This window comes from Oncorhynchus clarkii, chromosome 18, assembly GCF_045791955.1.
Source record: "Oncorhynchus clarkii lewisi isolate Uvic-CL-2024 chromosome 18, UVic_Ocla_1.0, whole genome shotgun sequence".
In the NCBI taxonomy this organism is placed as follows: Eukaryota; Metazoa; Chordata; class Actinopteri; order Salmoniformes; family Salmonidae; genus Oncorhynchus; species Oncorhynchus clarkii.
The window spans coordinates 26,778,803-26,806,479 of record NC_092164.1 but is presented as its reverse complement, the minus strand read 5'-3'; the positions used below and the strand labels follow the sequence as shown (position 1 = coordinate 26,806,479).

Sequence of the window (27,677 nt, the reverse complement as noted above, 5' to 3'; positions counted from 1 at the left end):
GACTGACTGTATACTGTTAGCCTATTCTTCTCTGTAAGCTATGATGAGACCCAGCGTTCAGATGGCATTTTGATGTGAGGTATGATGTCTTTGTATGTACGGTCATCTACTGGCCATATATGAGATTGCGTAACATTATATTTGAACATGCTTGTTATCCAGGGGGCTCTAGGACCCGGTTCAGGCAGTAGTGTTTTGTAAGAAAGTGTCGATTGTCGAGTGATGGAATACTTTACTCCATGCATGCCACAAGAAGAATAAGGACAATTTACAAGTGGATACAACAAGATTACCATTATTGTTGTTTTTGACTTTTAATATCTCTTCGCGTAAAACGGGTTATTTGTTTGGAGCTTCAATTCACTAAATCGCTTTCCAGCACCAGCTTTTCTTGAGAAGGTGAGTGTTGTAATAACAGCAACAGATCTAAGCTAGCTAATTTAGCTAGCTAGCTATCTTGATAGGTCAGACAGATAACGCCACAAATGTATTTATTACAATTTTTATTTAACTAGGCAAGTCTCACAAATGATAGCTAGAGAAAAACTATACTGCTAAGGTTATTCTGAAGCTCTGTCGTTGTTGTCACATTGTTTAAATATGCCCTCTGTCAAAGAGCGGGCCACCAAGAAAAACAGGCTAACAATGCCACTGGGACAAATGCATCATGATTACCATGATAATATCTGTAGTGCTCAAGAAATTATTCCATGAGAGCAACAACATCTGAAGCATTTGTTTAGAAAGTTCCATTTCATATGACGACAAAAACATAAACATTGGAGTTTTTTTGGGGGGGGGGGGGGGGGTTATGATAGTAAGGTACAGTTGTTCTGAACATTTATGTACATCCAAATGAATAATTTTATTAGTTGGAATTACAATGTGCACCATGACCTCTTTGAACTGGAGCTTGTGAGGGCTTCGTTCCTACATACCAAGCTACTCCATGGTACATTAGCCGTGTGTCAGCACACCACTGTAACCTAATTCTAGTATGATATTTTGAATGAATATCAGTTGATGAAATGTGATGTGTTTCAGGTGTCTTAAGTGCCTTGACTGAATCAGAATTGGTCCACTGCCCACCCCAGATGACAGGCTGGGGTGCTTTTAGGAGCCATGACTGAAGCACTAACCATATCTTAAAGTTCACAGCCCGATATAGCAGGGTTGGCCTGGATCTCTTAGGCCTATTAGGTCTGTTAAATGATTATAGACTAGGAAAAGATGCTTGCTGTGTTTTGCTTCATAGTACAACACACACACCTCAAGGAAATTCAATCTGCTCTTGACCCTGATACATTAAGTAGGGTATAGCATGATTGTCCTGCAAAATAATGAACACGTGTTCATTGTGTTGACTAACTTCACTTTTGATTGCTGCTGGGGTAGTTATGAATGGAAGAAGTTAGACTAGTTGAATGTCATCATGAATCGCAGTTTAGAATAGGATACAAATACGGTCCTGTGCAAATACTGCAGAGAATGTATTTTTGAAAACTAATTTCATGCAGTCTACTGTATGATTTCCTTTGCCTGTCCTGCCTTTTTAAAATCTCTTAACATACATGTTTCTGATCTTGAGCCCTATGTGTAGGCTTAATGTGGTAGTAATATGTCTGTTATAGTGAATACTCTCTTTTCCCTCCCTGTCTCCCCAGCTCCCAGCCACCATGGTGGTAGTGCAAAGCTACTGTGAGGCCAGCGCTTCCATCTCCGAAGCCTGGCTGGAGGGCGGCATCTCGCCCTGCTTCTACTTCACCCTGGTGCCCACCGTCCTGCTTACCCTCTCCTTCTTCTTCGGCGCCTTCCACTGCGTCTGCTACCGCCGCTACGGCACCGAGATGGAGCCCAAGTTCGTGCCGCGCTCACACCTCTATGGCCTCCAACTGGCAGTCTCCCTGCTCCTCCTGTTGCAGTTCCTAGGGGGGCTGGTGTGGAGGGCAGCCGGAGGATTGGAGCTCCCCGGCTATGTGGTGCTGTACGGCTGCCTGTCCATGCTGGGCTGGGTCTGGGCAGTGGCCCTGCTAAGGCTGGAGAGAAGGAGGGTGCTGGTGAGGGACCGGACGCGGGGCCACAGCACGGTGCTGCTGCTCTTCTGGGCTGTGGCATTTTCAGCGGAGAACCTGGCCTTCGTCTCCTGGGCCAGCCCCTACTGGTGGTGGGGCCTGGAGAACACACAGCAGCAGGTGAGAGAGGACCAATGGTATTGTTGAGGGTTTAACATTATAGAATGTCCCCAATATATCACTCAAAGAGACACGTCTGTTCTACATAATGTATTTATATCTGAATGTTTCACAACCTTGCCTACTGAACGTGGCACTGGGGTCTGTTCAGGAGGGTGTAGCGTTAGAGGACCTTCAGATAGAAATGTATTTGTGTAGAATAAACATGATTAACTGTCAGGTTATGTTGGAAATGGTGTTAGATCTGTTCCTTGCATTTCTGTCTGCATCGTTTGAAACGTTTCATCTCTTTGAATGAACCCCACAGTGAGGATGAACTGCGATCCCACTCCCTAGTTTCTTTGAGGTTGTTAAAATGTTGACATATATTGTTACTGGCTATTAGTATTAAACTTAACATTGAGTTTTTACATTCCATCACACAAGTCTAGTAATTGGCCTCCTCAAAAGTAAGTTAGTCTACTCATAGGGTGTGATACTGTATCTGCATAAATGGGACACATAGGCTAGGTTTTATGTTTCTTAAATCCCATTTCGTAATGACTGTTGTGATTGTAAAAAAAATATTACAAAGCAGTTTCTCGCAAGAAGACTGCTAATATAGAAACTGGCATTCCAACCATGACACAGCAGTGAAAGGGGGCGGAACCATTATCATTATTCAGCTTTGAGTAACTCTAGAAGTGCAGAGTCATTGCCCCATCTTGTCATTCACCATCCCTCTCCCTCTGGCCACGCCCCCAAATATAAATGTTGTAACCAATCAGAACATGCCTTTTCTTAGTCCCACCCTGTGGCTGTCATTGGTCGTCCTACTCAGCATGACTTTAGGTTGTACAAGTCATGTCTGGAAGTATGGCTGTTTAATATGTCTCCCTGGTGTGTTCAACTGATGCATTCTGAATGCATCTTCATTAGCTTTTTACCAAGCTTTCACCATCTTTGTTCTTCCAATGGGTTGTTATACCACAAAGTATATGACACGGTCCACTGTTTACTTTGTGTCATAATATGTACAGTATTTTACTTTGTACAGTCAGTCTGACTGTAACCACTGACTCACCTCTCACCTTTGAATTGAGAGGTGAGGCAGGCACCTCTGCCTCACAGAGCAGACTTGATGACAAATCTGCTGATGTGCCCTTGAGCAATGCACTTAACCATAATTGCTCCTGTAAATCGTTCTGGATAAGAGAGTCTGCTAAATGACTTAAATGTAAATTGTATGTGTTGAATGGAGTATTGAAATAATTTTTTCTGTGTTTTATGCAGCTATGCTTGTCAGTCAGCACTTATTTAAAGGAATACAAAACTCACTTTTTAATTATTAATTATTTTACTCCTGATGTGCACCATTTGCGATTGTGATGGGATTGTATTAACAGTCCCATTGGGATTGAATTATCAGTGGACAACATACTAAAATATAGTATATGTGCAAGATTCTTTTAAATAGTCAATGTGTAATTGCTACATCCATTTTTGAACTAATGATCTACACCCATTGATTCTTGAAGATTATAACTTTTGAATGCCTCATGAGCTTAGTTCAACTGTCACACCCCATATGAGCTTGTTTTACTTTAATGTTTATAACATTGTAAATGTAAACACAGTGTATAACCTCTAAAGATGGTTAAAACTATAATGTTTATACCATGGATGGTCAGTCCTTGCATCCATAGCTCTGTCTATGTATTTGAGTGGTTCTATTTCTCCAAGCCATTCCTTCAGCTTTTTACCAAAACTGCAGTTTGCCCCTTTAAAGGTTCAGTCATGGTTAAGCGTTTTTCATTCATTACCTCAGGTGGAATTTTCTCTGTGGTTGATGCGCTACATCGGCACAGGAACACTCTTCTTCCTGGGCCTGAAGGCTCCGGGATTACCACGGAGACCGTACATGCTCCTGATCAACGAGGACGAACGTGACGTGGAGGGCGGCACTGGCCAGGTAACCTAGTAATGGAATCAAATGTTATTTCTCACATGCGCCGAATACAACAGGTGTAGACTTTACCGTGAAATGCTTACTTACAAGCCCTTAACCAACAATGCAGTTTTAAGAAAATAGAGTTAAGAAAATATTTACTAAATTAACTAAAAGTTAAAACATTTTTTTTTTTTAAATATCACATTAAAATAACAATAACGAGCCATTTTACAGGGGGTACCAGCACCGAGTCAATGTGCGGGGGGTAGAGGTTAGTCAAGGTAATTGAGGTAATATGTACAGGGAGTTAAGGGTAAAGTGACTGCATATATAATAAATAGTGAGTAGCCACAGTGTAAAAAAAGGTAAAGGGGTCCTGGATGGCAGGACGCTTGGCCCCAGTGATGTACTGGGCCGTATGCACTACCCTCTGTAGCGCCTTACGGACGGATGCTGAGCAGTTGCCATACCAGGCCTCGATGCAACCGTTCAGGATGCTCTCAATGTTGTAGCTGTAGAACCTTTTGAGGATCTGGGAACCCACCAATCTTATCAGCCTTCTGAGGAGGAATAGGCATTGTTGTGCATTCTTTGCGACTGTCTTGGTGTGTTTGGACCATGACAGTTTCTTGGTGATGTGGACACCAAGGAACTTGAAGCACTAGACCCACTCCGCCACAGCCCCGTCGATGTGAATGGAGGTGTGTTCGGCCCTCCATTTCATGTAGTCCATGATCAGCTCCTTTGTCTTGCTCACGTTGAGGGAGGTTGTTGTCCTGGCCTGACCTCCTTCCAAAATGCTGTCTCGTCATTGATCAGACCTTCCACTGTTGTTTCGTCATCAAACTTAATGATGGCGTTGGAGTCATGCTTGGCCAGGCAGTCATGGGTGAACAAGGAGTACAGGAAGGGACTAAGTACGCACCCCTGAGGGGCCCTCATGTTGAGGATCAGCGTGGCAGATGTGTTGTTGCCTACCCTTACCACCTGGGGGGGCGGCCCATCAGGATCCAGTTGCAGAGGGAAGTGTTTAGTTCCAGTGTCCTTAGCTTAGTGATGAGCTTTGTGGGCACTATGGTGTTGACTACAGCTCAGCATTCAATGAACAGCATTCTCACATAGGTGTTCCTTTTGTCCAGGTGTGAAAGGGCAGTGTGGAGTGCAATTGAGATTGCATCATCTGTGGATCTGTTTGGGCTGTATGCAAATTGGAATGGATCTAGGGTTTCCAGGATGATGGTGTTGATGTGAGCCATGACCAGCCTTTCAAAACACTTCATGGCTACCAACTTGAGTGCTACTGGGTGGTAGTCATTTAGGCAGGTTACCTTGGCATTCCTGGGCACAGGCACTATGGTGGTCTGTTTGAAACATGTAGGTATTACAGACTCGGTCAGGGAGAGGTTGAAAATGTCAGTGAAGGCACTTGACAGTTAGTTCACACATCCTCTGAGTACACTTCCTGATAATCTGTCTGGCGCCATGGCCTTGTGAATGTTGACCTGTTTAAAGGTCTTGCTCACATTGGCTACAGAACAGCTGGTGCTCTCATGCATGCTTCAGTGTTGCTTGCCTCGAAGTGAGCATAAAAGGCATTTAGCCTGTCTGGTAGGCTCGCGTCATTGGGCAGCTGACGGCTGGGTTTCCCTTTGTGGTCCGTAATAGTTTGCAAGCCCTACCATATCCGATGAACGTCAGAGCCGGTGTAGAAGGATTCTATCTTAATCCTGTATTGACACTTTGCCTGTTTGATGGTTCGTTTGAGGGCATATCAGGAATTCTTATAAGCGTATGGATTAGTGTCCCGCTCCTTGAAAACGGCAGCTCCATGGCTTCTGGTTGGGACATGTACGTACGGTCACTGTGGGGACGATATCATCAATGTATTTATGGATGAAGCCGACGACTGAGGTGGTATATTCCTCAATGCCATTGGATGAATCCCGGAATTTATTCCAGTCTGTGCTAGAAAAACAGTCCTGTAGCTTATCATCCGCTTCATCTGACCACTTCAGTATTGAGCGAGTCACTGGTACAACCTGCTTTAGTTTTTGCTTGTACGCAGGAATCAGGATGGTCAAATTTTTTTTTTTTTTTGGTTGCACAGGTGACATGTTGGTAGAAATTAGGTCAACCCGATTTAAGTTTGCCTGCATTAAAGTCCCCGGCCGCAACCCTTTTTGTTGTTGTTTATTGTCTCTGTCTGTATTTATTAAGTTCACAATAACCCCTAATATCTCTATCTGTATGCCAGCCCCTGTTGGATGGGGCAGAGGAATCCCAGTCTACCTGGCAGGACTTTGGGCAGAAGGTGCGTCTGCTGGTGCCCTACATGTGGCCCAAAGGCAGCATGCTGTTACAGGGCCTGGTGGTGCTCTGTCTGTGCCTGCTGGGTCTGGAGAGGGTCATCAATGTCTTCGTGCCCATCTACTACAAGAACATTGGTGAGAGAGCATCCCTCCTTTCGCAACATCTGCCCTAGATCCAGCTTTTATCTGGATTCCTTTTTAAATTCCTACTTGTTTGCTGTCACAGCCTTATTGGTTGTGTTGCAGGTTGTCTTTATTGGTGCTGCGCTGCATATTCTCAAAAGTATTGTGTGATATCATTGTGGCTATGATAATCTGCCCAGCAAAACTGCAGAAAAGATGACCTGGGACTGTCGACCCTTTTCAAAACCTCTCTCTCTCACTCTCATAGTGAATGAGCTGACTGATGGAAGCAGCTGGAAGACCTTGGCCACCACTGTGTGTGTCTATGTCTTGCTCAAGTTCCTGCAAGGTGGAGGGGCAGGTGAGTGCAAGGCTCTAAAGTGCGACTCATTTGGTAAATAATATTTTGCCCTGCGACTACTTTTTTATTTCGGGAGCACTGTGCAAGTATGAAAAAAATCTCCCAGATAATTGTTGTAATGATAAGACTTAGCCGTACCGTTGTCTCTGAGTTCGCTAGAGAAATAAGCGAGTGCAGATTCGTTAGTGTCCTTGTTGCACCATTACTACAGCGAAAGTGGCTTGTTTCTAGCCCAACCAGGTCAAAAGATCTGACCCGTATTTGCGCCGCAACATTTTTATCTTCCTATAGCGGATAGCTGGGACCACATTTTACATACATAAACCATGTTGTGGGCCGTTCTAAAACTACTCGCGAACCATTTGTTGACACTTTGTTCTGTCATTGGCTAGCTAGCTAACAACCTGGTGACTTGACCAGTCTATCCAGACATTTGGGGGCACAGAAAGAAAGGAAAAGGGATAGCTTCTTCAGGAGATCAATGAATATAGCAATGAATGAATGAGGGATATATTGCATGTCATCATCACAAACCTGAGTTTTTAGAGAGAATGCATCTCAAACAATATGGTGTATTTGCAGACCGCAATTCGGGGCATTTTCTGATGTGGTCATTCCTTGATATCAGGAAACGTCCATTGGTGCCTGCCATTGGTCAATTCTGGTGTTATGCGACGGATGGTTTCTCAACACATGATTTGTTTACATAGCAGGTTAGGATAATTAACGTGGCAGTTTAGGATAATTAACGTGGCAGGTTAGGTGAATTAGCGTGGCAGGTTGGGAGAAGACTAAAGTTAGGAAAAGGGTTGGGCTTAGCTACAATGCTACACTTGTCAACAACTGTTGTCCCCAACGTGAAAGAAACGGCCAAGGACCAATGGCGAGCATCAATGGGTGTAATTTGATGGGTCAAGAAACCCCTATATAAAAAAAACGCCCATAATTGCGGTCTGCAATTACACCCATCTCTCTCTCTCAATAGGAAAATAGTGCTTTTAATATTCCACAAATTACATTGTAATTTCAATTACCAGTATTTGTATCAACGTTTTAGCTTTTATAATAACCTCATGTATTTACAGTGTTACATATTAGTTTCCAGGGCACAACATGTGCTTCAAAAGCAGCTATAATTCATCAAAGCCAAATATAAGCTATATATCAATCAATGAAACAATACAGTGGTGCAAAAAGTATTTAGTCAGCCACCAATTGTGCAAGTTCTCCCACTTATAAAGATGAGAGAGGCCTGTAATTTTCATCATAGGTACACTTCAACTATGACGGACAAAATGAGAAAAAAAAGAAATTCCAGAAAATCACATTGTAGGATTTTTAATGAATTTATTTGCAAATTATGGTGGAAAATAAGTATTTGGTCACCTACATACAAGCAAGATTTCTGGCTCTCACAGACCTGTAACTTCTTCTTTAAGAGGCTCCTCTGTCCTCCACTCGTTACCTGTATTAATGGCACCTGTTTGAACTTGTTATCAGTATAAAAGACCTGTCCACAACCTCAAACAGTCACACTCCAAACTTCACTATGGCCAAGACCAAAGAGCTGTCAAAGGACACCAGAAACAAAATTGTAGACCTGCACCAGGCTGGGAAGACTGAATCTGCAATAGGTAAGCAGCTTGATTTGAAGAAATCAACTGTGGGAGCAATTATTAGGAAATGGAAGACATACAAGACCACTGATAATCTCCCTCGATCTGGGGCTCCACGCAAGATCTCCCCCTGTGGGGTCAAAATGATCACAAGAACGGTGAGCAAAAATCCCAGAACCACACAGGTGAATGACCTGCAGAAAGCTGGGACCAAAGTAACAAAGCCTACCATTAGTAACACACTACGCCGCCAGGGACTCAAATCCTGCAGTGCCAGACGTGTCCCCCTGCTTAAGCCAGTACATGTCCAGGCCCGTCTGAAGTTTGCTAGAGAGCATTTGGATGATCCAGAAGAAGATTGGGAGAATGTCATATGGTCAGATGAAACCAAAATATAACTTTTTATTTTGGGTAAACTCAACTCGTTGTGTTTGGAGGACAAAGAATGCTGAGTTGCATCCAAAGAACACAATACCTACTGTGAAGCATGGGGGTGGAAACATCATGCTTTGGGGCTGTTTTTCTGCAAAGGGACCAGGACGACTTATCCGTGTAAAGGAAAGAATGAATGGGGCCATGTATCGTGAGATTTTGTGTGAAAACCTCCTTCCAACAGCAAGGGCATTGAAGAGGAAACGTGGCTGGGTCTTTCAGCATGACAATGATCCCAAACACACCGCCCGGGCAACGGAGTGGCTTCATAGAAGCATTTCAAGATCCTGGAGTGGCCTAACCAGTCTCCAGATCTCATCTCCATAGAAAATCTTTGGAGGGAGTTGAAAGTCCATGTTGCCCAGCAACAGCCCCAAAACATCACTGCTCTAGAGGAGCATGGAGGAATGGGCCAAAATACCAGCAACAGTGTGTGAAAACCTTGTGAAGACTTACAGAAAACGTTTGACCTCTGTCATTGCCAACAAAGGGTATATAAAAAAGTATTGAGATAATACTTTTGTTATTGACCAAATACTTATTTTCCACCATAATTTGCAAATAAAATCATTAAAAATCCTACAATGTGATTTTCTGGATTTTTTTTCCCTCATTTTGTCTGTCATAGTTGAAGTGTACCTATGATGAAAATTACAGGCCTCTCTCATTCTTTTTAAGTGGGAGAACTTGCACAATTGGTGGCTGACTAAATACTTTTTTGCCCCACTGTATATATATATATATATATATATATATATATATATTCTGGTGCCCCTAACTTTTTTAAATTGGGAACACCAGTGATACCAATACATTTTTTTTTTTAAATTTAGAGCCCTGGGTGAGGGGGAATTTCACCTTCCATATTGTCTTTCTCTGCTACACCCATTCCTTGGTCTCCTTGAGTACTGTTATTTTAAATGTCTCTCTCGCTCTATATATCTCCTCTCCCCAACCCCACTCTTACCCTTCCCCCCTGCCCTCTCCCTCTTCTTCTCTTTCCTGAACCTCACTCTCTCCCTAGGTGCGTCTGGCTTCATCAGTAACCTGCGCTCCTTCCTGTGGATCCGCGTGCAGCAGTACACCAACCGGGTGGTGCAGGTGCGTCTGTTCGGCCATTTACACTCACTGTCACTGCGCTGGCACCTGGGCCGACGCACCGGGGATGTCCTGCGTAGCATCGACCGCGGCACCTCCTCCATCAACAGCCTGCTCAGGTGAGCCTCCAAATAATAAATTGTGTGCGTGGTTTTCTGAGCCACGCCCCTACCTTTTTTTAAAGGTATGCATATTTGTATTCCCAGTCTTGAGAAACACATAGTTTAGGGCCTAATGAATTCATTTCAAGTGACTGATTTTCCTTATGAACTGTAACTCAGTAAAATATTTTAAGTTGTTGCGTTTTATATTTTTGTTCAGTGTATATACTGTCCAGTGCCTTCAGAAAATATTCACATTTAAACAAAACAACAAATGATTTAAAAATGAAAAACTGAAATGTCTTGAGTCAATAAGTATTCAGCCACTTTGTTATGTAAAACTTAAATAAGTTCAGGAGTAAAAATGTACTTAACAATAACAAAAAGCAGACATTGAATATCCCTTTGAGCATGGTGAAGTTAGTAATTATACTTTGGATGTTGTATCAATACTCCAAGTCACTACAAAGATACAGGCATCCTTCCTAACTCAGTTGCCGGAGAGGAAGGAAACCGCTCAGGGATTTCACCATGAAGCCTATGGTGACTTTAAAACAGTTACAGAGTTGGCTGTTATAGGCTGTGATAGGAGTTGGCTGTAATGGCTGTGATAGGGTAGCCATCAGCGGCACCTCACCGCTGCTAAATTAATATAGGGGAAATGCTGAACATACGTGTTTGTTCTTGGTGTGATTTACCTTATCCTCAAAGTTTAGAGACTGCTTCCTCAGGGGTTTACTCAATTGTCAAAAAGAGAGATTAAACTGTTCTCCTTTCCACCTTAAAATTGAGTCTACATTAAATTTCTTCCATCACTACCAACCAGTGTGATGTGACCCAACTATGATCCCCCTGTAGTATGTCTTAGTTTCTTAGTGTCATCCTAACCTGTGGACAGTCTGTGTGTTCATTCCGAGTTAAACCTGGCCTCCCTCTCTTTCTCTCCACAGCTACATTGTATTCAGCATCTTCCCCACCATCGCAGATATCGTCATCTCCATCATCTACTTCATCACCTACTTCAACGCCTGGTTCGGACTCATCATATTCGTCTGCATGTTCCTCTACCTCAGTGAGTACAAGGCCTCCTTTCCAGAACCAATTCAGTTATATTTCTAAGGTAATAATAATTTGATCTTAGTCAAATGTGTGAAATACTTTCAAATGACTTGACCTGCACCAATGGAATAGTCCCAAAAGTGTAAATTAAATCTAATCAAAATGTATTGGTCACATACAACAGGTGAAATGCTTAATTACGAGCCCCTAACCAACAATGCATTTAAAAATGTAAAATACGGATAAGAAATAAAAGTAACAAGTAATTAAAGAGCAGCAGTTAAAAAACAATAGCGAGAATATGTACAGAGGGGTTCCGGTACATAGTCAATGTGTGGGGGAACCGGTTAGTTGAGGTATTATGTACATGGGTAGAGTTATTAAAGTGACTATGCATAGATGGTAACAACAGAGAGTGGCAGCGGTGTAAAAGAGGGGGGGGGGGACAATGCAAATAGTCTGGGTCTTATGGCTTGGGGGTAGAAGCTGTTTAGAAGCCTTTTGGACCTAGACTTGGCGCTCCGGTACCGCTTGCCGTGCGGTAGCAAAGAGAACAGTCTATGACTTGGGTGGCTGTAGTCTTTGACAATTTTTAGGGCCTTCCTCTGACACCGCCTGGTATAGAGGTCCTGGATAGCAGGAAGCTTGGCCCCAGTGATGTACTGTGCCTTTTGCACTACCCTCTGTAGTGCCTTGCGGTCGGAGGCTGTGCAGTTGCCATACCAGGTAGTGATGCAGCTGTAGAACCTTTTGAGGATCTGAGAACCCATACCAAATCTTTTCAGTCTCCTGAGAAGGAATAGGTTTTGTCGTGCCCTCTTCACGGCTGTCTTGGTGTGCTTGGACCATGTTAGTTTGTTGGTGATGTGGACACCAAGGAACTTGAAGCTCTCAACCTGCTCCACTGCAGCCCCGTCGATGAGAATGGGGGCGTGCTCGGTCCTCCTTTTCCTCTAGTCCACAATCATCTCCTTTGTCTTGACCACGTTGAAGGAGAATTTGTTGTCCTGGCACCACACTGCCAGGTATCTGACCTCCCTATAGGCTGTCTCGTCGTTGTCAGTGATCAGGCCTACCACTGTTGTGTCATCGGCAAACTTAATGATGGTGTCGGAGTCATGCCTGGCTATGCAGTCATGAGTGAACAGGGAGTGCAGGAGGGGACTGAGCACACACCCCTGAGGGGCCCCTGTGTTGAGGATCAGCGTGGCGGATGTGTTGTTACCTAACCTTACCACCTAGGGTGGCCCATCGGGAAGTACAGGATCCAGCTGCAGTGGGAGGTGTTCAATCCCAGGTTCCTTAGCTTATTAATGAGCTTTGAGGGTACTATGGTGTTGAATGCTGAGCTGTAGTCATTGAATAGCATTCTCACATAGGTTTTCCTTTTGTCCAGATGGGAAAGGGCCGTGTGGAGTGCAATAGAGATTGCATTATCTGTTGGGGCAGTGTGTAAGTTAGAGTGGGTCTAGGGTTTCTGGGACAATGATGTTGATGTGAGCCATGACCAGCCTTTCAAAGCTACATGGCTACAGATGTGAGTGCTACAGGTCGGTAGTCATTTTGGCAGGTTGCTTTAGTATTCTTGGGCGCAGGCACTATGGTGGTCTGCATTATAGACTCGGACAAGGAGAGTTTGAAAATGTCAGTGAAGACACTTGCCAGTTGGTCATCGCATGCTCGCAGTACACGTCCTGGTAATCTGTCTGGCCCTGCAGCCTTAAAGGTCTTACTCACATCGGCTGCAGAGAGCGTGATCATAGTCTTCCGGAACAGCTGGTGTTCTCATGCTTATTTCAGTGCCATTTGCCTCGAAGTGAGCATAGAAGTAGTTTAGCTCATTTGGTAGGCTCGTGTCACTGGGCAGCTCTCGGCTGTGCTTCCCTTTGTAGTCTGTAATGGTTTGCAAGCCCTGCCACATCCAACGAGCATCAGAGCCGGTGTAGTATGATTCAATCTTAGTCCTGAATTGACACTTTGCCTGTTTGATGGTTTGTTGGAAGGCATAGTGGGATTTCTTATAAGCTTCCGGGTTAGAGTCCCGCTCCTTGAGTGGCAGCTCTAGCCTTTAGCTCAGTGCGGATGTTTCCAGTAATCCATGGCTTCTGGTTGGGGTATGTACGTACGGACACTGGGGACGACGTCATTGATGCACTTATTGATGAAGCCAGTGACTGATGTGGTTTACTCCTCAATGCCACCAGAAGAATCCTGGAACATATTCCAGTCTGTGCTAGCAAAACAGTCCTGTAGCTTAGCATCTGCTTCATCTGACCACTTTTTTATTGATCTAGTCACTTCCTGTGCTAATTTTTGCATGAAAACAGGAATCAGGAGGATAGAATTGTGGTCAGATTTGCCATGTGGAGGGCGAGGGAGAGCTTTGTATGTGTCTTTGTGTGTGGAGTAACGGTGGTCTAGAGTTTTTTTTCCCTCTGGTTGCACATTTAACATGCTGATAGAAATTTGCTAAGTTTCTCTGCATTAAAGTTCCCTGCAACTAGGAGCGCTGCCTCTGGGTGAGTGTTTTCTTGTTTGCTTATGTCGGAATACAGCTCATTCAATGCTGTCTTAGTGCTAGCCTCTGACTGTGGTGGTATCTAAACAGCTACGAAAAATACAGATGAAAACTCTCTAAGTAGATAGTGTGGTCTACAGCTTATCATGAGATACTCTATCTCAGGCGAGCAATAGCTCTAGACTTCCTTAGATATTGTGCACCAGCTGTTATTTACAGAAATACATAGTCCGCTGCCCCTTGTCTTACCAGATGCCGCTGTTCCGCCACTGTTCCTGCCGGTACAGAGTATAACCAGCCAGCTGTATGTTGATAGTGTCATCGTTCAGCAAACGACTCCGTGAAGCATAAGATATTACAGTTTTGAATGTCCTGTTAGTAGTTTAATCTTGCGCATAGGTCATCTATTGTATTCTCCAAAGATTGCACGTTTGCCAGCAGAATGGAAGGAAGTGGGGGTTATTTGATCGCCTGCGAATTCTCAAAAGGCAGCCCGCCCTTTGGCCCCTTTTTCTCCACCTCCTCTTCACGCATATCACGGGGATCTGGGCATGTTCCCGAGAAAGCTGTATATAGTTTGCGTTGGGCTCATCAGACTCGTTAAAATAAAAAAAGGATTCTACCAGCCCGTGGGGAGTAAACGCAATCCTGATGTCCAGAAGTTATTTTCGGTCATAAGAGACGGTAGCGGCAACATTATGTACAAAATTAGTTAAAAAATAAGTTATAAACAAACAAAAAACACAATCGGTTGGGGACACGTTAAACGTCTGCCTTCTTCTCCGGCGCCATTTTTAATCAACTCTAAGCTATATCAATCACACCTATTTGAAAGTATTTTACATATGCGTTCGACCGAGATCCAGTAATACCGATGTAATATTTCATAATGGTCCATCGATACATCTCTTCAGCCCTTACCATCATCATCACGGAATGGAGGACCAAGTACAGGCGAGACATGAACACCCAGGACAACAACACAAAGTCCAAGGCTGTGGACTCCCTGCTCAACTTTGAGACGGTAACGAGATGGTCCCATTGACCTTTAACCTCTACTTGGATTGTGTTCTTTAGGGCACACAACAGAACATTTTTAAAAACATTATTCAACGTAAACATTCCAGGTAGTCCCTCCCAGTTTGTCTGTTTGATGCTTAATGAACATGACCCAGAATCCCTACCTGCCATGGTGGCACATGAAGATGCCCGCAAACATATTGCATTTCTGCAACTTCAGAGTTGCTTCATGGCTGCGATTGTAATGTTTTTCCAACAGGTGAAGTACTACAACGCAGAGAATTACGAGGTGAACCGTTTTGAGGACGCCATTCTGAAGTATCAGGTAATCCAGGCTATAGATGTCAAACTCTGATGAGTTGAGAATATAGATCTGAGTTAATTTACACCAGAGTGCTTGCTTTGGTTTTTCACATGCACAGTCCCAAGAACCCAGCAGAAATCAGCTTTTCATATATATGACTTTCATTTATCTGTCCAGTCTTTTATATTTAGCCAACAGTTGCATTCATGAGTTGTATTGACAAATGTCAATAATAAACATTAGGTCAGCCAAAGCAAAAATCTGATAAACATACGATATGACTACTGTAAGTACAGAAGTTGTTTGTTCATTGGGAAATGAATGTCCAACTAGTCAGTGACAACTGGAGTTTGACAGCAATTATGTAAGCGTATTACAGTATTAAATTACAGACACTTTGTCCTGGGATTTCCTATGATCTTCTATGTAGAAGAACCCCTTATCTTCTAACGATTCTTGTGTTGCTTGTGAGTGTTCGTGGGAGTCTCATATTTTCATATACTGTATAGCTTTTAATAGTTTGTAGCTCAAACCATTCGGACTCTACGGATGTTTTTGTTTACCAAACCCTGCCCTGGTCCCCTTCAAGATCCACCCTTGTCTCACAAATACCACTCTAGCTCAACCCCTGTTAATCACACAGACTATGGATGCAGAAGAAATAGACAAATCCAATGTTACAATCCAGAAGTCTGTAGTGCAAACACACAATCTATAAAGTTAGAAGTCCTAAATCACGCCTTCATTATGGTGGTGCTCATTGTCTTAACTTGCAAGCCCCTACCCAGCAGTGCAGTATTCAATATAATATCAAAAAGTATAATTAATAAGAAAATGTTTTGTAATAACACAAGAAATAAGAGAGGAAGCTATATACAGGGTACATGTGCAATGTGCAGGGATACTGGAGTTAGGTATGTACATGTAGGCAGGGATTAGGAGAAAGTGACTGGTAGCAGGATAAATAATAAACAGGATGGCAGAAGCATGTGGTGTGTGTGTGTGGTGAGTGAGTGAGTGTCAGCAGGTGTGACAGGCGGATGAATACACAGTGCCTTCAGAAAGTATTCATACCCCTTGACTTATTCCACATTTCGTTTTTACAGCCTAAATTCAAAATAGATTAAATATAATTTTGTCTCACCCATCTACACACAATACCCCATAATGAGTAAGTGAAAAATGTGTTTTTAGACATTTTTGCAAATGTATTTAAAATGAAATACAGAAATATCAAATTAACGTAACTATTCACTCTCAGCACTTTTCACAGTGATTACAGCTGTGAGTCTTTCTGGGTAGGTCTCTAAGAACTTTCTACACCTGGATTGTGTAACATTTGGCCATTTTTATTCTTTAAAACTCTTCAAGCTCTGTCAAATTGGTTGTTGATCATTGCTAAACAACCATTTTCAGATCTTGCCTTAGATTCTAAAGTAGATTTAAGTCAAAACTGTAACTCATCCACTCAGGAACATTTACTGTCTTCTTGGTAAGCAACTCCAGTGTAGATTTGACGTTTTAGGTTATTGTCCTGCTGAAAGGTGAATTCATCTTTCAGTGTCTGGATTTTGCCTGTGCTTGGTTCCATTCCGTAAAAAAAAAAATATTCTGGAAAAACTCCTCAGTCCTTAATGATTACAAGCATACCCATAACATGATGCAGCCACCACTATGCTTGAAAATATGGAGAGTTACGGTACTCAGTTAATTGCTTTGACACATTTCTTGCAGCAGGTAGTCTAGTAATTAGAGTGTTGGGCCAGTAACAGGAACGGTTGCTGGATTGAATCCCCGAGCTGACAAGGTAAAAATGTGTCATTCTGCCCCTGAGCAAGGCAGTTAACCCACTGTTCCCCGGGTGCCGAAAACGTGTATGTCGATTAAGGCAGCCCCCTGCATCTCTCTGATTGAGGGGTTCGGTTAAATGCAGAAGACGCATTTCAGTTGAATACATTCACTTGGACAACTGATTAGGTATCCCAACTTTCCCTTTCCCTATTACTTTAGTGCCTTGTTGGAAACAGGATGCATGTTTTGGAATATTTTTATTCTGTACAGGCTTACTTCTTCTCACTCTGTCAATTAGTTTAGTATTATGGAGTAACTACAATGTTGTCGATCCATCCAGCCAAAGTGTAGTTAATAACTTCACCATGCTCAAAGATATTCAACGTTAGCTTCTTTTTTTTTTTTAATCTACCTATAGGTGCCCTTCTTTGGTGCCCTTCTGCATTGGAAAATCTCCCTGGTCATTGTGGTTGAATCTGTGTATGAAATTCACTGCTCGTCTGAGGGACCTTACAATTATCTGTATGTGTGGGGTACAGAGATGAGGTAGTCATTCAAAAATCATGTTCAACACTTACTGCACACAGAGTGAGTCCATGCGACTAATGTGACTTTAAGCACATTTTTACTCCTAACTTATTTAGACTTGCCGTAACAAAGAGGTTAAATACTTATTGACGCAAGACACTTCAGCTTTTAATTTTTAATTAATTTGTAAAGATGTCTAAAATTTATAATTCCACATTATGGGTTTGTGTGTGTGTGTGTGCGTGTGCGTGTGCGTGCGCCAGTGACAAAAAAATCTAAATTGAATCCATTCAGGCTGTAACACAACTAAATGTGGAAAAAGTCATAACTAGTTTCTGAAGGCGTTTTACAGGTAAACAAAAGTGACTGGTAGCATATATTTAAATACTATGGTAATATACGAATGATAATATATACAGTTGAAGTCGGAAGTTTTTCACAATTCCTGACATTTAATCATAGTAAAAATTCCCTGCATTAGGTCAGTTAGGATCACCACTTTATTTTATGAATGTGAAATGTCAGAATAACAGTACAGAGAATGATTAAGCTTCTATTTCTTTCATCACATTCCAAGTGGGTCAGAAGTTAACATACACTCAATTAGTATTTGGTAGCATTGCCTTTCAATTGTTTAACTTGGGTCAAATGTTTCAGGCAGCCTTCCACAAGCTTCCCACAATAAGTTGGGTGAATTTTGGCCCGTTCCTCCTGACAGAGCTGGTGTAACGGAGTCAGGTTTGTAGGCCTCCTTGCTGGCACACGCTTTTTCAGTTCAGCCCACAAATTTTCTATAGGGTTGAGGTCAGGGCTTTGTGATGGCCACTCCAATACCTTGACTTTGTTGTCCTTAAGCCATTTGGAAGTATGCTTGGGGTCACTGTCCATTTGGAAGACCCATTTGCAACCAAGCCTTAACTTCCTGACTGGTGTCTTGATATGTTGCTTCAATATATCCACATAATTTTCCATCCTCATGACGCCATCTATTTTGTGAAGTGCACCAGTCCCTCCTGCAGCAAATCACCCCCACAACATGATGCTGCCACCCCCGTGCTTCACGGTTGGGATGGTGTTCTTCGGCTTGCAAGCCTCCCCTTTGTCCTCCAAACATAACGATTGTCATTATGGCCATACAGTTTTGTTTCATCAGACCAGAGGACATTTCTCCAAAAAGTACGATTTTTGTCCCCATGTGCAGTTGCAAACCGTAGTCTGGCTTTTTATGGCGGTTTTGGAGCAGTGGCTTCTTCCTTACTGAACGGCCTAACAGGCGATATAGGACTCGTTTTACTGTGGATAGATACTTTTGTACCTGTTTCCTCAAGCATCTTCACGAGGTCCTTTGCTGCTGTTCTGAGATTGATTTGCACTTTTCGCACCAAAGTACGTTCATGTCTAGGAGACAGAACGAGTCTCCTTCCTGAGCGGTATGACGGCTGCGTGGTCCCATGGTGTTTCTACTTGCGTACTATTGTTTGTACAGATGAACGTGGTACCTTCAGGCGTTTGGAAATTTCTCCCAAGGATGAAACAGACTTGTGGAGGTCTACAAATGTTTTTTTGGGGCTGATTTCTTTTGCTTTTCCCATGATGTCAAGCAAAGAGGCACTGAGTTTGAAGGTTAGCCTTGAAATACATCCACAGGTACACCTCCAATTGACACAAATGATGTCAATTAGCCTATCAGAAGCTTCTAAAGCCATGACATAATTTTCTGGAATTTTCCAAGACATTTAAAGGCACAGTCAACTTAGTGTATGTAAACTTCTGACCCACTGGAATTGTGATACAGTGATATAAGTGAAGTAATCTGTCTGTAAACAATTGTTGGAGAAATGACTTGTGTCATGCACAAAGTAGATGTCCTAACCGACTTGCTAAAACTGTAGTTTGTTAACAAGAAATGTGTGGAGTTGTTGAAAAACAAGTTTTAATGACTACAACCTAAGTGTATGTAAACCTCCGACTTCAACTGGAGTAATAGTGACCAGTAGCAGAATGAATAGATGTATACAAAACATTTTTTGACCACCTCAGAAGCATAGTTAAATAGAGCTTGCCATCATTAATGATGTTCTAGGATTTTAGAAATGCAACCAGCAGACATTTCTTTAGCTTTTGTATCTCTATCCTGGTTCTAGGTCTGTTCAGCAGTGCAAACAGACAGCACAAACCGATCTGGGACCAGACTATAACTCTTTTGATTGTACTGTTGCGTTTGTGGCCTTTTTGTCTGTCTGTCCCCTCCCGTCTTAGACCTCAGAGTGGAAGACACAAGCCTCTCTGGCCTTCCTGAACCAGACACAGAACCTGATCATCGGTTCAGGTCTACTGGCCGGGTCACTGCTCTGTGCCTACTTTGTCCAGGAGGGCAAGTTTAAGGTACTGAGCTCGGAGCCGTTACTAGCTTAAAGGGAAAGTTGAGTATTTTACAATTTAATGTTAGATGGTTCCTCAACCTGACAAAAGTCTATGAGCCAGGACTATGATCATTTATCCATGTTTGGTTTTAGTAAATAACAACTTTCAGGGTGAGAAACTATTTAACATGAAGTTGTGAACTACTGAAGTTCCCGGTAAAGGTCTAGATACTCATTCTACTACTCTTTTCACACTATCGAGCCGACCGAAAACAAACTGCCCTGGCTCTTTTCACATGTTCCTTATCAGCACTGTTCCAACAACTATGGTAAATATCCAGATGTGTAACCTGACCAGTGCAGCTTGGTTTGCCTCGGTAGTGTGAAAATCCCTATTGACCCACCTCAAGCTCCCTTCACTCATCCACTTTTCTCTACTCTATGCTATGGCTATGTTGTTTTTTGGCTCTATGTCCTACATTAGATTAGAAAACGTTATTATACTCTATTAAGGAAATGATTTGTAACTTGCTTTGCCGACAAAAGCAATCAATACAAATGCACAACATCACTACTAGGCCGTGCAGCCTTGCTACTTTATGCATATATGTTTTCATGCATGTTTGAACATTTGCTAAAAAACTTACCTTTGACACAGTGTTGTGGTACTACATGTTTTTCTCAGTAATACATGTGGTGTATGAAGTATACATTCAAGTCAGATGCTGTGAACTTTAGCCTGGTTAAACAAAACTGAACGAAGTGAAACAATAGTGAACCAAGTGTTCAGTCTGGTTTAACCAGGCTAATGCACTCTATTTCCAGGTTGGAGACTTTGTCCTCTTCGGCACCTACATCATCCAGCTCTACACCCCTCTCAACTGGTTTGGAACCTACTACAGGTAAGAGGTGTTATGGGCTGGGTTCCAATTCTACTTCCTCACCTTCTCTAGTCTCTTTTATGTCTGTCACTTATAGCTAAATGGACTGTATTGGTTTCCACCATATTGCTTCCACATGTCTGACTTGATCAGAAAAGACACAAGCAAATGAAGCTTGACTATTGACACAAATCTATAGAAGGCATTGTTTATAGCATCATGTATTACAGTACCCATAATGCACAACTGGTTCTCTTTATAATACTTATGTCCTCAACCTCCACAGAATGATCCAGAACTCCTTTATCGACATGGAGAGCATGTTTAAGCTCTTCACAGAGGAAGAGGAGGTAATTTTGAAATTGGTTGTCAATGACCAGCTTTTTGGTGTGTATGGGAGATACTCAATTGGAAAAGTCTGTCCACTCCTCCACCCTCCGTGACCTGGAAAAACGATAAGTGATCGAGAAGTACCAATTCGCAAGTAGGTCGTTTTCTCCCATCCTCGATTACCTACTTCGACCGAGGATGCACAATAGTATCCTCGTGGCAGGAAGCATGGAAGTGTTTTAAAATCCCTTCGAATAAGCTTTTGTTTTCTCAGAGGAAAAAAGCATGTTCACATTTAAAAACAATACACTATATACAAAAGGATAAGTCATTTTATCTATACAATGTCGTGCACAACTAGCTAATTTAGTTTTTTATCACTACACATTTATTTTGCTGTAAGCATCATTTGCCTGATGATGCGTCAGTGGAGAAAGTCTAATTTCATGAAAAGCTTATTTGTTTCCACGTTCCTTCTCCTCGCCACCTCTCCTTGATTACCTTCAACCTTTTTCAAACGAGGCGAGGACGGAAGAGAGGAGGGAGGAGGCAAGCAAAACCAATCGAGATTCTCCCTGTGTCAGAATGTAATCTTTGCATTTCATTATGGGAAATAAATTTTTTGTAATTTGATGTGCTTTATCTTGATTTCTCTTCAGGTGAAGGACGTGGTGAATGCAGGGAACCTTCTCTATAAACTGGGAAAAGTGGAGTTTGAGAATGTGTACTTTAGCTACACTGACGGGTAAGTCCCAAGATTTGTATTTATTTATATTCAGGTCTTGTTTGGACTGATGAAACGTGTTTAGGCTATACACAGAGACTGATTCAGAAACAGTTTGATGAATAATTATAGTTGTGGTAGTTCCAGCGTTCTTCTTTGATCGGCGACATAGGTCTGGGTGCCTTGTAAGGATCTGACGGCGAGTGGGTAATCTCCCTTTACCATCGGTCCTATTGGCCAACGTACAATCATTGGATAATAAAGTAGACAAATTACGAGCACATGTATCCTGTATAAGACCATAAGCAAACAGGAAAATTATCATCCAGAGGTGGCTCTCCTAGTGGCCGGGGACTTTAATGCAGGGAAACTTAAATCTGCTTTACCTCATTTCTACATGTTAAATGTGTTGGTAACCTGCCTAAATGGACTACAGGTCAAGGAGGACCGAGCACAACTCCATTCTCATCGACAGGGCTGTTGAGAGCTTCAAGTTCCTTGGTGTCCACATCACCAACAAACTATCATGGTCCAAACACACCAAGACAGTCGTGAAGAGGGCATGACAAAACCTATTCCCCCTCAGGAGACTGAAAAGATTTGGCATGGGTCCTCAAATCTTCAAAAGTTTCTACAGCTGCACCATCGAGGGCATTCTGACTGGTTGCATCACTGCCTGGTATGGCAACTGCTCTGCGTTCGACCACAATGCACTACAGAGGGTAGTGCGTACGGCCCAGTACATCACTGGGGCCAAGCTTCCTGACATCCAGGACCTCTATACTAGGCAGTGTCATAGGCAGGCCCTAAAAATTGTCAAAGACTCCGGCCACCCTAGTCATAGACTTGTTCTCTCTGCTACCGCACGGCAAACGGTACTGGAGCGCCAAGTCTAGGTCCAAAATGCTTCTTAACAGCCTATCAAACGGCTACCCAGACTAGTTGCATTACCCCCCCCCCCCCCCTTTTTACGCTGCTGCTACTCTCTGTTTATTATCTATGCATAGTCACTTTAACTCTACCTACATGTACATATTACCTCAACTAACTGGTTCCCCTGCACATTGACTCTGTACCGGAATCCCCTGTATATATCCTCGCTATTGTTATTTTACTGCTGCTGTTTAATTGTTTTTTAAATGTTTTACTTATCTGTTTTTTACTTAAACAGTTATTTTTCTTTGAATTGTGCTGTTGTTTTAGGGCTTGTAAGTAAGCATTTCACAGTAAGGTCTGTGAAACACCTGTATTATTTGGGCGCATGTGACAAGTACAATTTGATTAAATATATATTTTGTGCTTCTGTGTGTTTTTGTTTTTTAAGGAAGGAGATCCTTAAGGACGTATCATTCACTGTGCAGCCAGGCCAGACTGTTGCATTGGTAAGATTGGATTCGAAGCTTCCGAGCATTACCCAGAGGTTACGCACACTTGAGCAGTGTTTTGATTTCTCTCTATCAGTCATGGGATGGTTTGTGTTGGGACCATGTGTAGTACAGATGTTTCTTGCTTCTCAACAGTTTGTGTCTTTGTTGACATCCCTAGGTTGGCCAGTCAGGGTGTGGTAAGAGCACCCTCCTTCGCCTGCTCTTCCGTTTTTATGACGTCCAGGGAGGATGCATCCGCATCGATGGCCAGGACATCTCTAAGGTGAGTAATTTGCCCAGTTGCACAAAAATAGTTCCCAGACAAACTGCCTTGTTAGCAGATGCTGTATATAACATTAGGTTTGTTATATGTTGGTGATCTTCAGGTTCAGTTAGACAGTATAGTTAATATGATACACCTGGGTTGTGTTCATTAGGCACCAAATTAAGAAAAAACTATTATCAGGACGTTTGAAAACGTTTTTCCGTTGCGTGTCCTAATGAGCTTGAGTGTTCTGAGCCTCTTGGTATCTGGGTGCAGGTGAAGCAGGTGTCTCTGCGTGCCCACATCGGCGTGGTGCCACAGGACACGGTCCTCTTCAACGACAACATCCGCGATAACATCCGCTACGGACGGATCTCTGCCAGTGACCACGATGTGGAGGAGGCGGCTATCGCCGCAGACATTCATGAGAAGATCCAGACGTTCCCAGAAGGTATGGAAATACCACGGCCTCTTTTGCTGCTTTCCCAGACACCGATTAAGCCTTGCCCTAGACTAAAACACTATTTCAGTGGAGATTTCTCTATTGAGTCCAGGACTAGGCTTAATCTGTGCCTGGAAACCAGAACTGTATGTTGCCATTATATTTATGTCTGTAGTTAACCTGAAGGTGGCTTATGGGTGTCAATATTGTTGTTTTAAGGGTTTGTATTTACTAACCACATTTGCAGAATAATTTTGACTTCTTAATCTCCTCAAACAAGTGGGGAGATTTTGCAGCGTTCACACAGTAGCTGCTAGGTGCATTGTTACTGAATGAGGTGAGTGACGTTTGTGTCTGTGTTTTCTGTCTGTCCCCCTCCCAGGATACGACACCCAGGTGGGCGAGAGGGGTCTGAAGCTGAGCGGGGGGGAGAAGCAGAGGGTGGCTATCGCCCGGACCATCCTCAAGGCCCCTCAGATTATCCTGCTGGATGAGGTAAACTTTCAGGAAGGGCCACCAGGAGGGTCAATGACCGTGTTCAAATAGATGCCCCGAGACACTGATCTTGGGTCAGTTTCATTTTTTTAAATTGTTTTTTTTTGGCTAAGTTTAGGATTGGGGAGGGAAAGCTGGTCCTAGACCTTTTACCTAGAAGAAACTTCACCCCGGAGCATTCAAATACTTTAAAAACACACTTCCTCCCTCCTCTCCTCCTCTCCTGAGCTTACACAAATTGATAGGTGAACACAATGGCTCTATCACTTAGCTTTCACCAGTCCAGCCATGTCCGATCAAATATTTTTTCAAGAACGAGAGGAAGCAAGGATGCATTCTTAACGTATTTGATGAGGGCCAATGTTTGCCCCCACACCACTGATCCTCCTGTCATATTGTGTTACAGTGGATTAAGAAAGTTTTCCCTCTGCACAGGCCACATCTGCTCTAGACACACAGACGGAGCGCAACATTCAGGCATCGCTCACCAAAGTGTGCTCCAATCGGACCACCATCGTCGTGGCTCACAGGTAAGGGATGGGTCTCAGGTGGACAAAAATGCATGTATAGAGGGAACCCATACATTAGGATCAGTGGAGACTGCTGAGGGGAGGATGGCTCATAATAATGGCTGGAACGCAGCGAATGGAATGGCATCATGATGTATTGGATACCATTCCACTCCAGCCATTACCACTAGCCTGTCCTCCTCAATTATGGTACCAACTAATACCCTTCTAATGTTAAGCTTATATGGTTTGGATCTGTCTTTAGTCTGATTGTGAATCGTCTGTCTCAGGTTGTCGACCATCATCGGTGCCGACCAGATTCTTGTTCTAAGTGACGGTCAGATAGCAGAGCGAGGACGGTGAGGGAATGGTTGAAAGAGTGATTGTTCTGTTTCTGCACACTCCACAAGCCTATTCCAATCAAAATATTGTTTTATGCTCTTCAAGAAACAAACATCTAAAAAATGGATGTAAATGCCAAGGGACAGGGACAGGCCAATGTTTATGATGCTTCTCACACTATAGTCCTATTCTCAAAACCATAGAGTGGGAACATCTTGGCGATGATGTTAATGGTGATTGTGTGTCCCCATTGTAACTACATATTCTCCACTTTCTCCCTCCCAGGCATGATGAGCTGCTGGCTAAGGGAGGGTTGTACTGTGACATGTGGATGAAGCAGCAACATGCCCAGGACTCAGACTCAGCCTCTGACACAGAAGCCAAAGACAGGAAGTCTGAGAAACTACAGCCCCCATCAGTCACTGCAGGCCACAGGAGCCACTGAGGATAGAGTAAGAGGTTCAAGGATATGTAGACATTGTGAGGAGATGGAGGAGGACGAGAGACGCAGTGAGAGGATTAGATACCTCAAAAGGCTGTTTTGTCTGCACTTTTTTCAGGTATCGAGGTCATTCGGTCATGAGTTTTAAGCAGATATTTATTGGGTATTTAATGTTTGAATGATCAATCAAAATGTTTGTGCCATGAATGCCTCAGGCCAGTTGTTTTTAAGTGTATTCAGGATCGTGTTCATTAGGTTAACATACAATTTTTTAAAACGTTTTAAAATCTAAAATTAGTGTTTCTTATTGGACAAGTCCAGGAAGTCCCTCCTTATTGCAGTCTGTTTTGATCCGTTTTCTGCGTAATTATTCTCACTTGCCCCACCGCAATTTTTTTAAATTGAGTCAAATGCTCGTTAACGTGTCGGAAAAGATACTAGAACGAGTAGCAGAAGCAGGGCGGTAGCTCGCTCCCACACACACTCTTTCTGCAAGTTACGGGCAAGTCTAGGGGCCAAATGTCCCCTCCCCTTCAAAAATGTGAAAGATATGAACACCTGCAAGATCCTAATTTATCCAAATGATCTGTGGCAAAAATCTGTGCACCTCGCTGTTGTCGCATCCCACAGTCTGTTGACATACACTACGATACCAGTTCTGTTACACGCGTCTGTCCACGAGAGATTAGTGCCTAATGAACATGACCCAGGACTCAGTCTAATTTGTCCTCTTGCTGTCTGAAGTCGGTTGACTGCAGCCGTCCAGAGAAGTGGCAACAAGTCCAAAGTAGACTAATACCTACCCTTAAGCGCAGGTATAGGCAGTTTGGCACAGTGTCTCACAAAACCTTGAATTGTTGACTAATGTTTAGGGGTTGACAAATGTATTCATTTTATTTACAGCATCTAGAGATTATTTTATTTTTACTATACCCACTTTAAGCTTATTTTTTTAGCTATTATACAAGCAATAGACTTACATTATACTTTATAGACTAATGAAACGATTCAGACCGAATTGAATGTTTAAACAAAGAAATCAGTTGCACTCTAAAAAAAAATGTTTTATAAGTACAAAGGTATGTGTACAACTTTAAAAATGTTCATTTGGTTATTAGTAAAACAGATATTTAGTCTGTGTTTGGTCTGTTTCACATCCAAGCTGCATCAATTTTACCCCAATCAGACTCGGGTCTAGGTGTTGACTGATACATGCCAAATTATCATGTAACTTTTATTTGTCACCAATGGTGATCAATAAGAACTACTGGCAGTATATTAAAGAAAACAGAATCGGTGGAATTGACTAAATTCACAGTGGAAAAGCAAACCTTTCTCTATGAATGAACTCAGAATCTGCAAGCCTGTCTGTGCTTTACCCGTTTTGAGTAAAGAACTACTGTCAGTGTATCTTTATTTTAATGGAAGAAATATGTCTGTATTTGAATTTGTTAATATCTATGCCTTGCATTCCCAAGGCAGTGTGGAGTTTGTCAATATCTGTTGATAATTATCATACTCCATTTACAGTACGTATTGTCAAATTCTGTTTAATTTATTTTTTTAAAGGACCATAAGGGAAGATCTAGCCATTTAGCTGAACTTGAGTTATTTGAGAGAGAATGTGGACTTTACACTACCGTTCAAATGTTTGGGGTCACTTAGAAATGTCCTTGTTTTTGAAAGAAAAGCTCATGTTTTTGTCCATTTTAAATAACATCAAATTGATCAGAAATCAAATTGATCAGAAATACAGTTAATGTTGTAAATGACTATTGTCGCTGGAAACGGCGAATATCTACATAGGCCCATTATCAGCAACCATCACTCCTGTGTTCCAATGGCACATTGTGTTAGCTAATCAAAGTTTATCATTTTAAAAGGCTAATTGATCATTAGAAAACCATTTTGCAATTATGTCAGCACAGCTGAAAACTGTTGTTCTGATTAAAGAAGCAATACAACTGGCTTTCTTTAGACTAGTTGAGTATCTGGAGCATCGGCATTTGTGTGTTCGATTACAGGCTCAAAATGACCAGAAACAAAGAATTTTCTTCTGAAACTTGTCAGTCTATTCTTGTTCTGAGAAATGAAGGCTATTCCATGTGAGAAATTGCCAAGAAACTGAAGATCTC

General features: G+C 42.5%; 1 protein-coding gene across 1 annotated transcript; it reads left to right on the top strand.

The window, feature by feature from the left end:
• The first annotated feature begins 195 nt into the window (after positions 1-195).
• On the top strand, positions 196-26,838 carry LOC139373283 (ATP-binding cassette sub-family B member 6-like). The gene is made up of 20 exons (XM_071113617.1): positions 196-399; positions 1,665-2,192; positions 4,000-4,143; positions 6,377-6,566; positions 6,823-6,915; positions 9,988-10,180; positions 11,113-11,234; positions 14,654-14,763; positions 15,019-15,084; positions 19,642-19,767; positions 20,571-20,647; positions 20,913-20,976; positions 21,616-21,701; positions 23,005-23,062; positions 23,226-23,330; positions 23,589-23,763; positions 24,137-24,249; positions 24,685-24,779; positions 25,049-25,117; positions 25,386-26,838. Exons 2-20 carry the CDS (start codon positions 1,677-1,679, stop codon positions 25,543-25,545), a joined length of 2,562 nt encoding a protein of 853 aa, XP_070969718.1. The 5' UTR covers positions 196-399; positions 1,665-1,676; the 3' UTR covers positions 25,546-26,838.
• Positions 26,839-27,677: the final 839 nt, after the last annotated feature.

Bases quoted from the DNA above. Each gene is read 5' to 3' on its own strand.
- LOC139373283 (XM_071113617.1), top strand. From the start codon at position 1,677: ATGGTGGTAGTGCAAAGCTACTGTGAGGCCAGCGCTTCCATCTCCGAA. The intron at 2,193-3,999 runs GTGAGAGAGGAC...TCATTACCTCAG, and splicing joins TGGAGAACACACAGCAGCAG to GTGGAATTTTCTCTGTGGTT. The intron at 23,063-23,225 runs GTAAGATTGGAT...TGACATCCCTAG, and splicing joins CAGGCCAGACTGTTGCATTG to GTTGGCCAGTCAGGGTGTGG.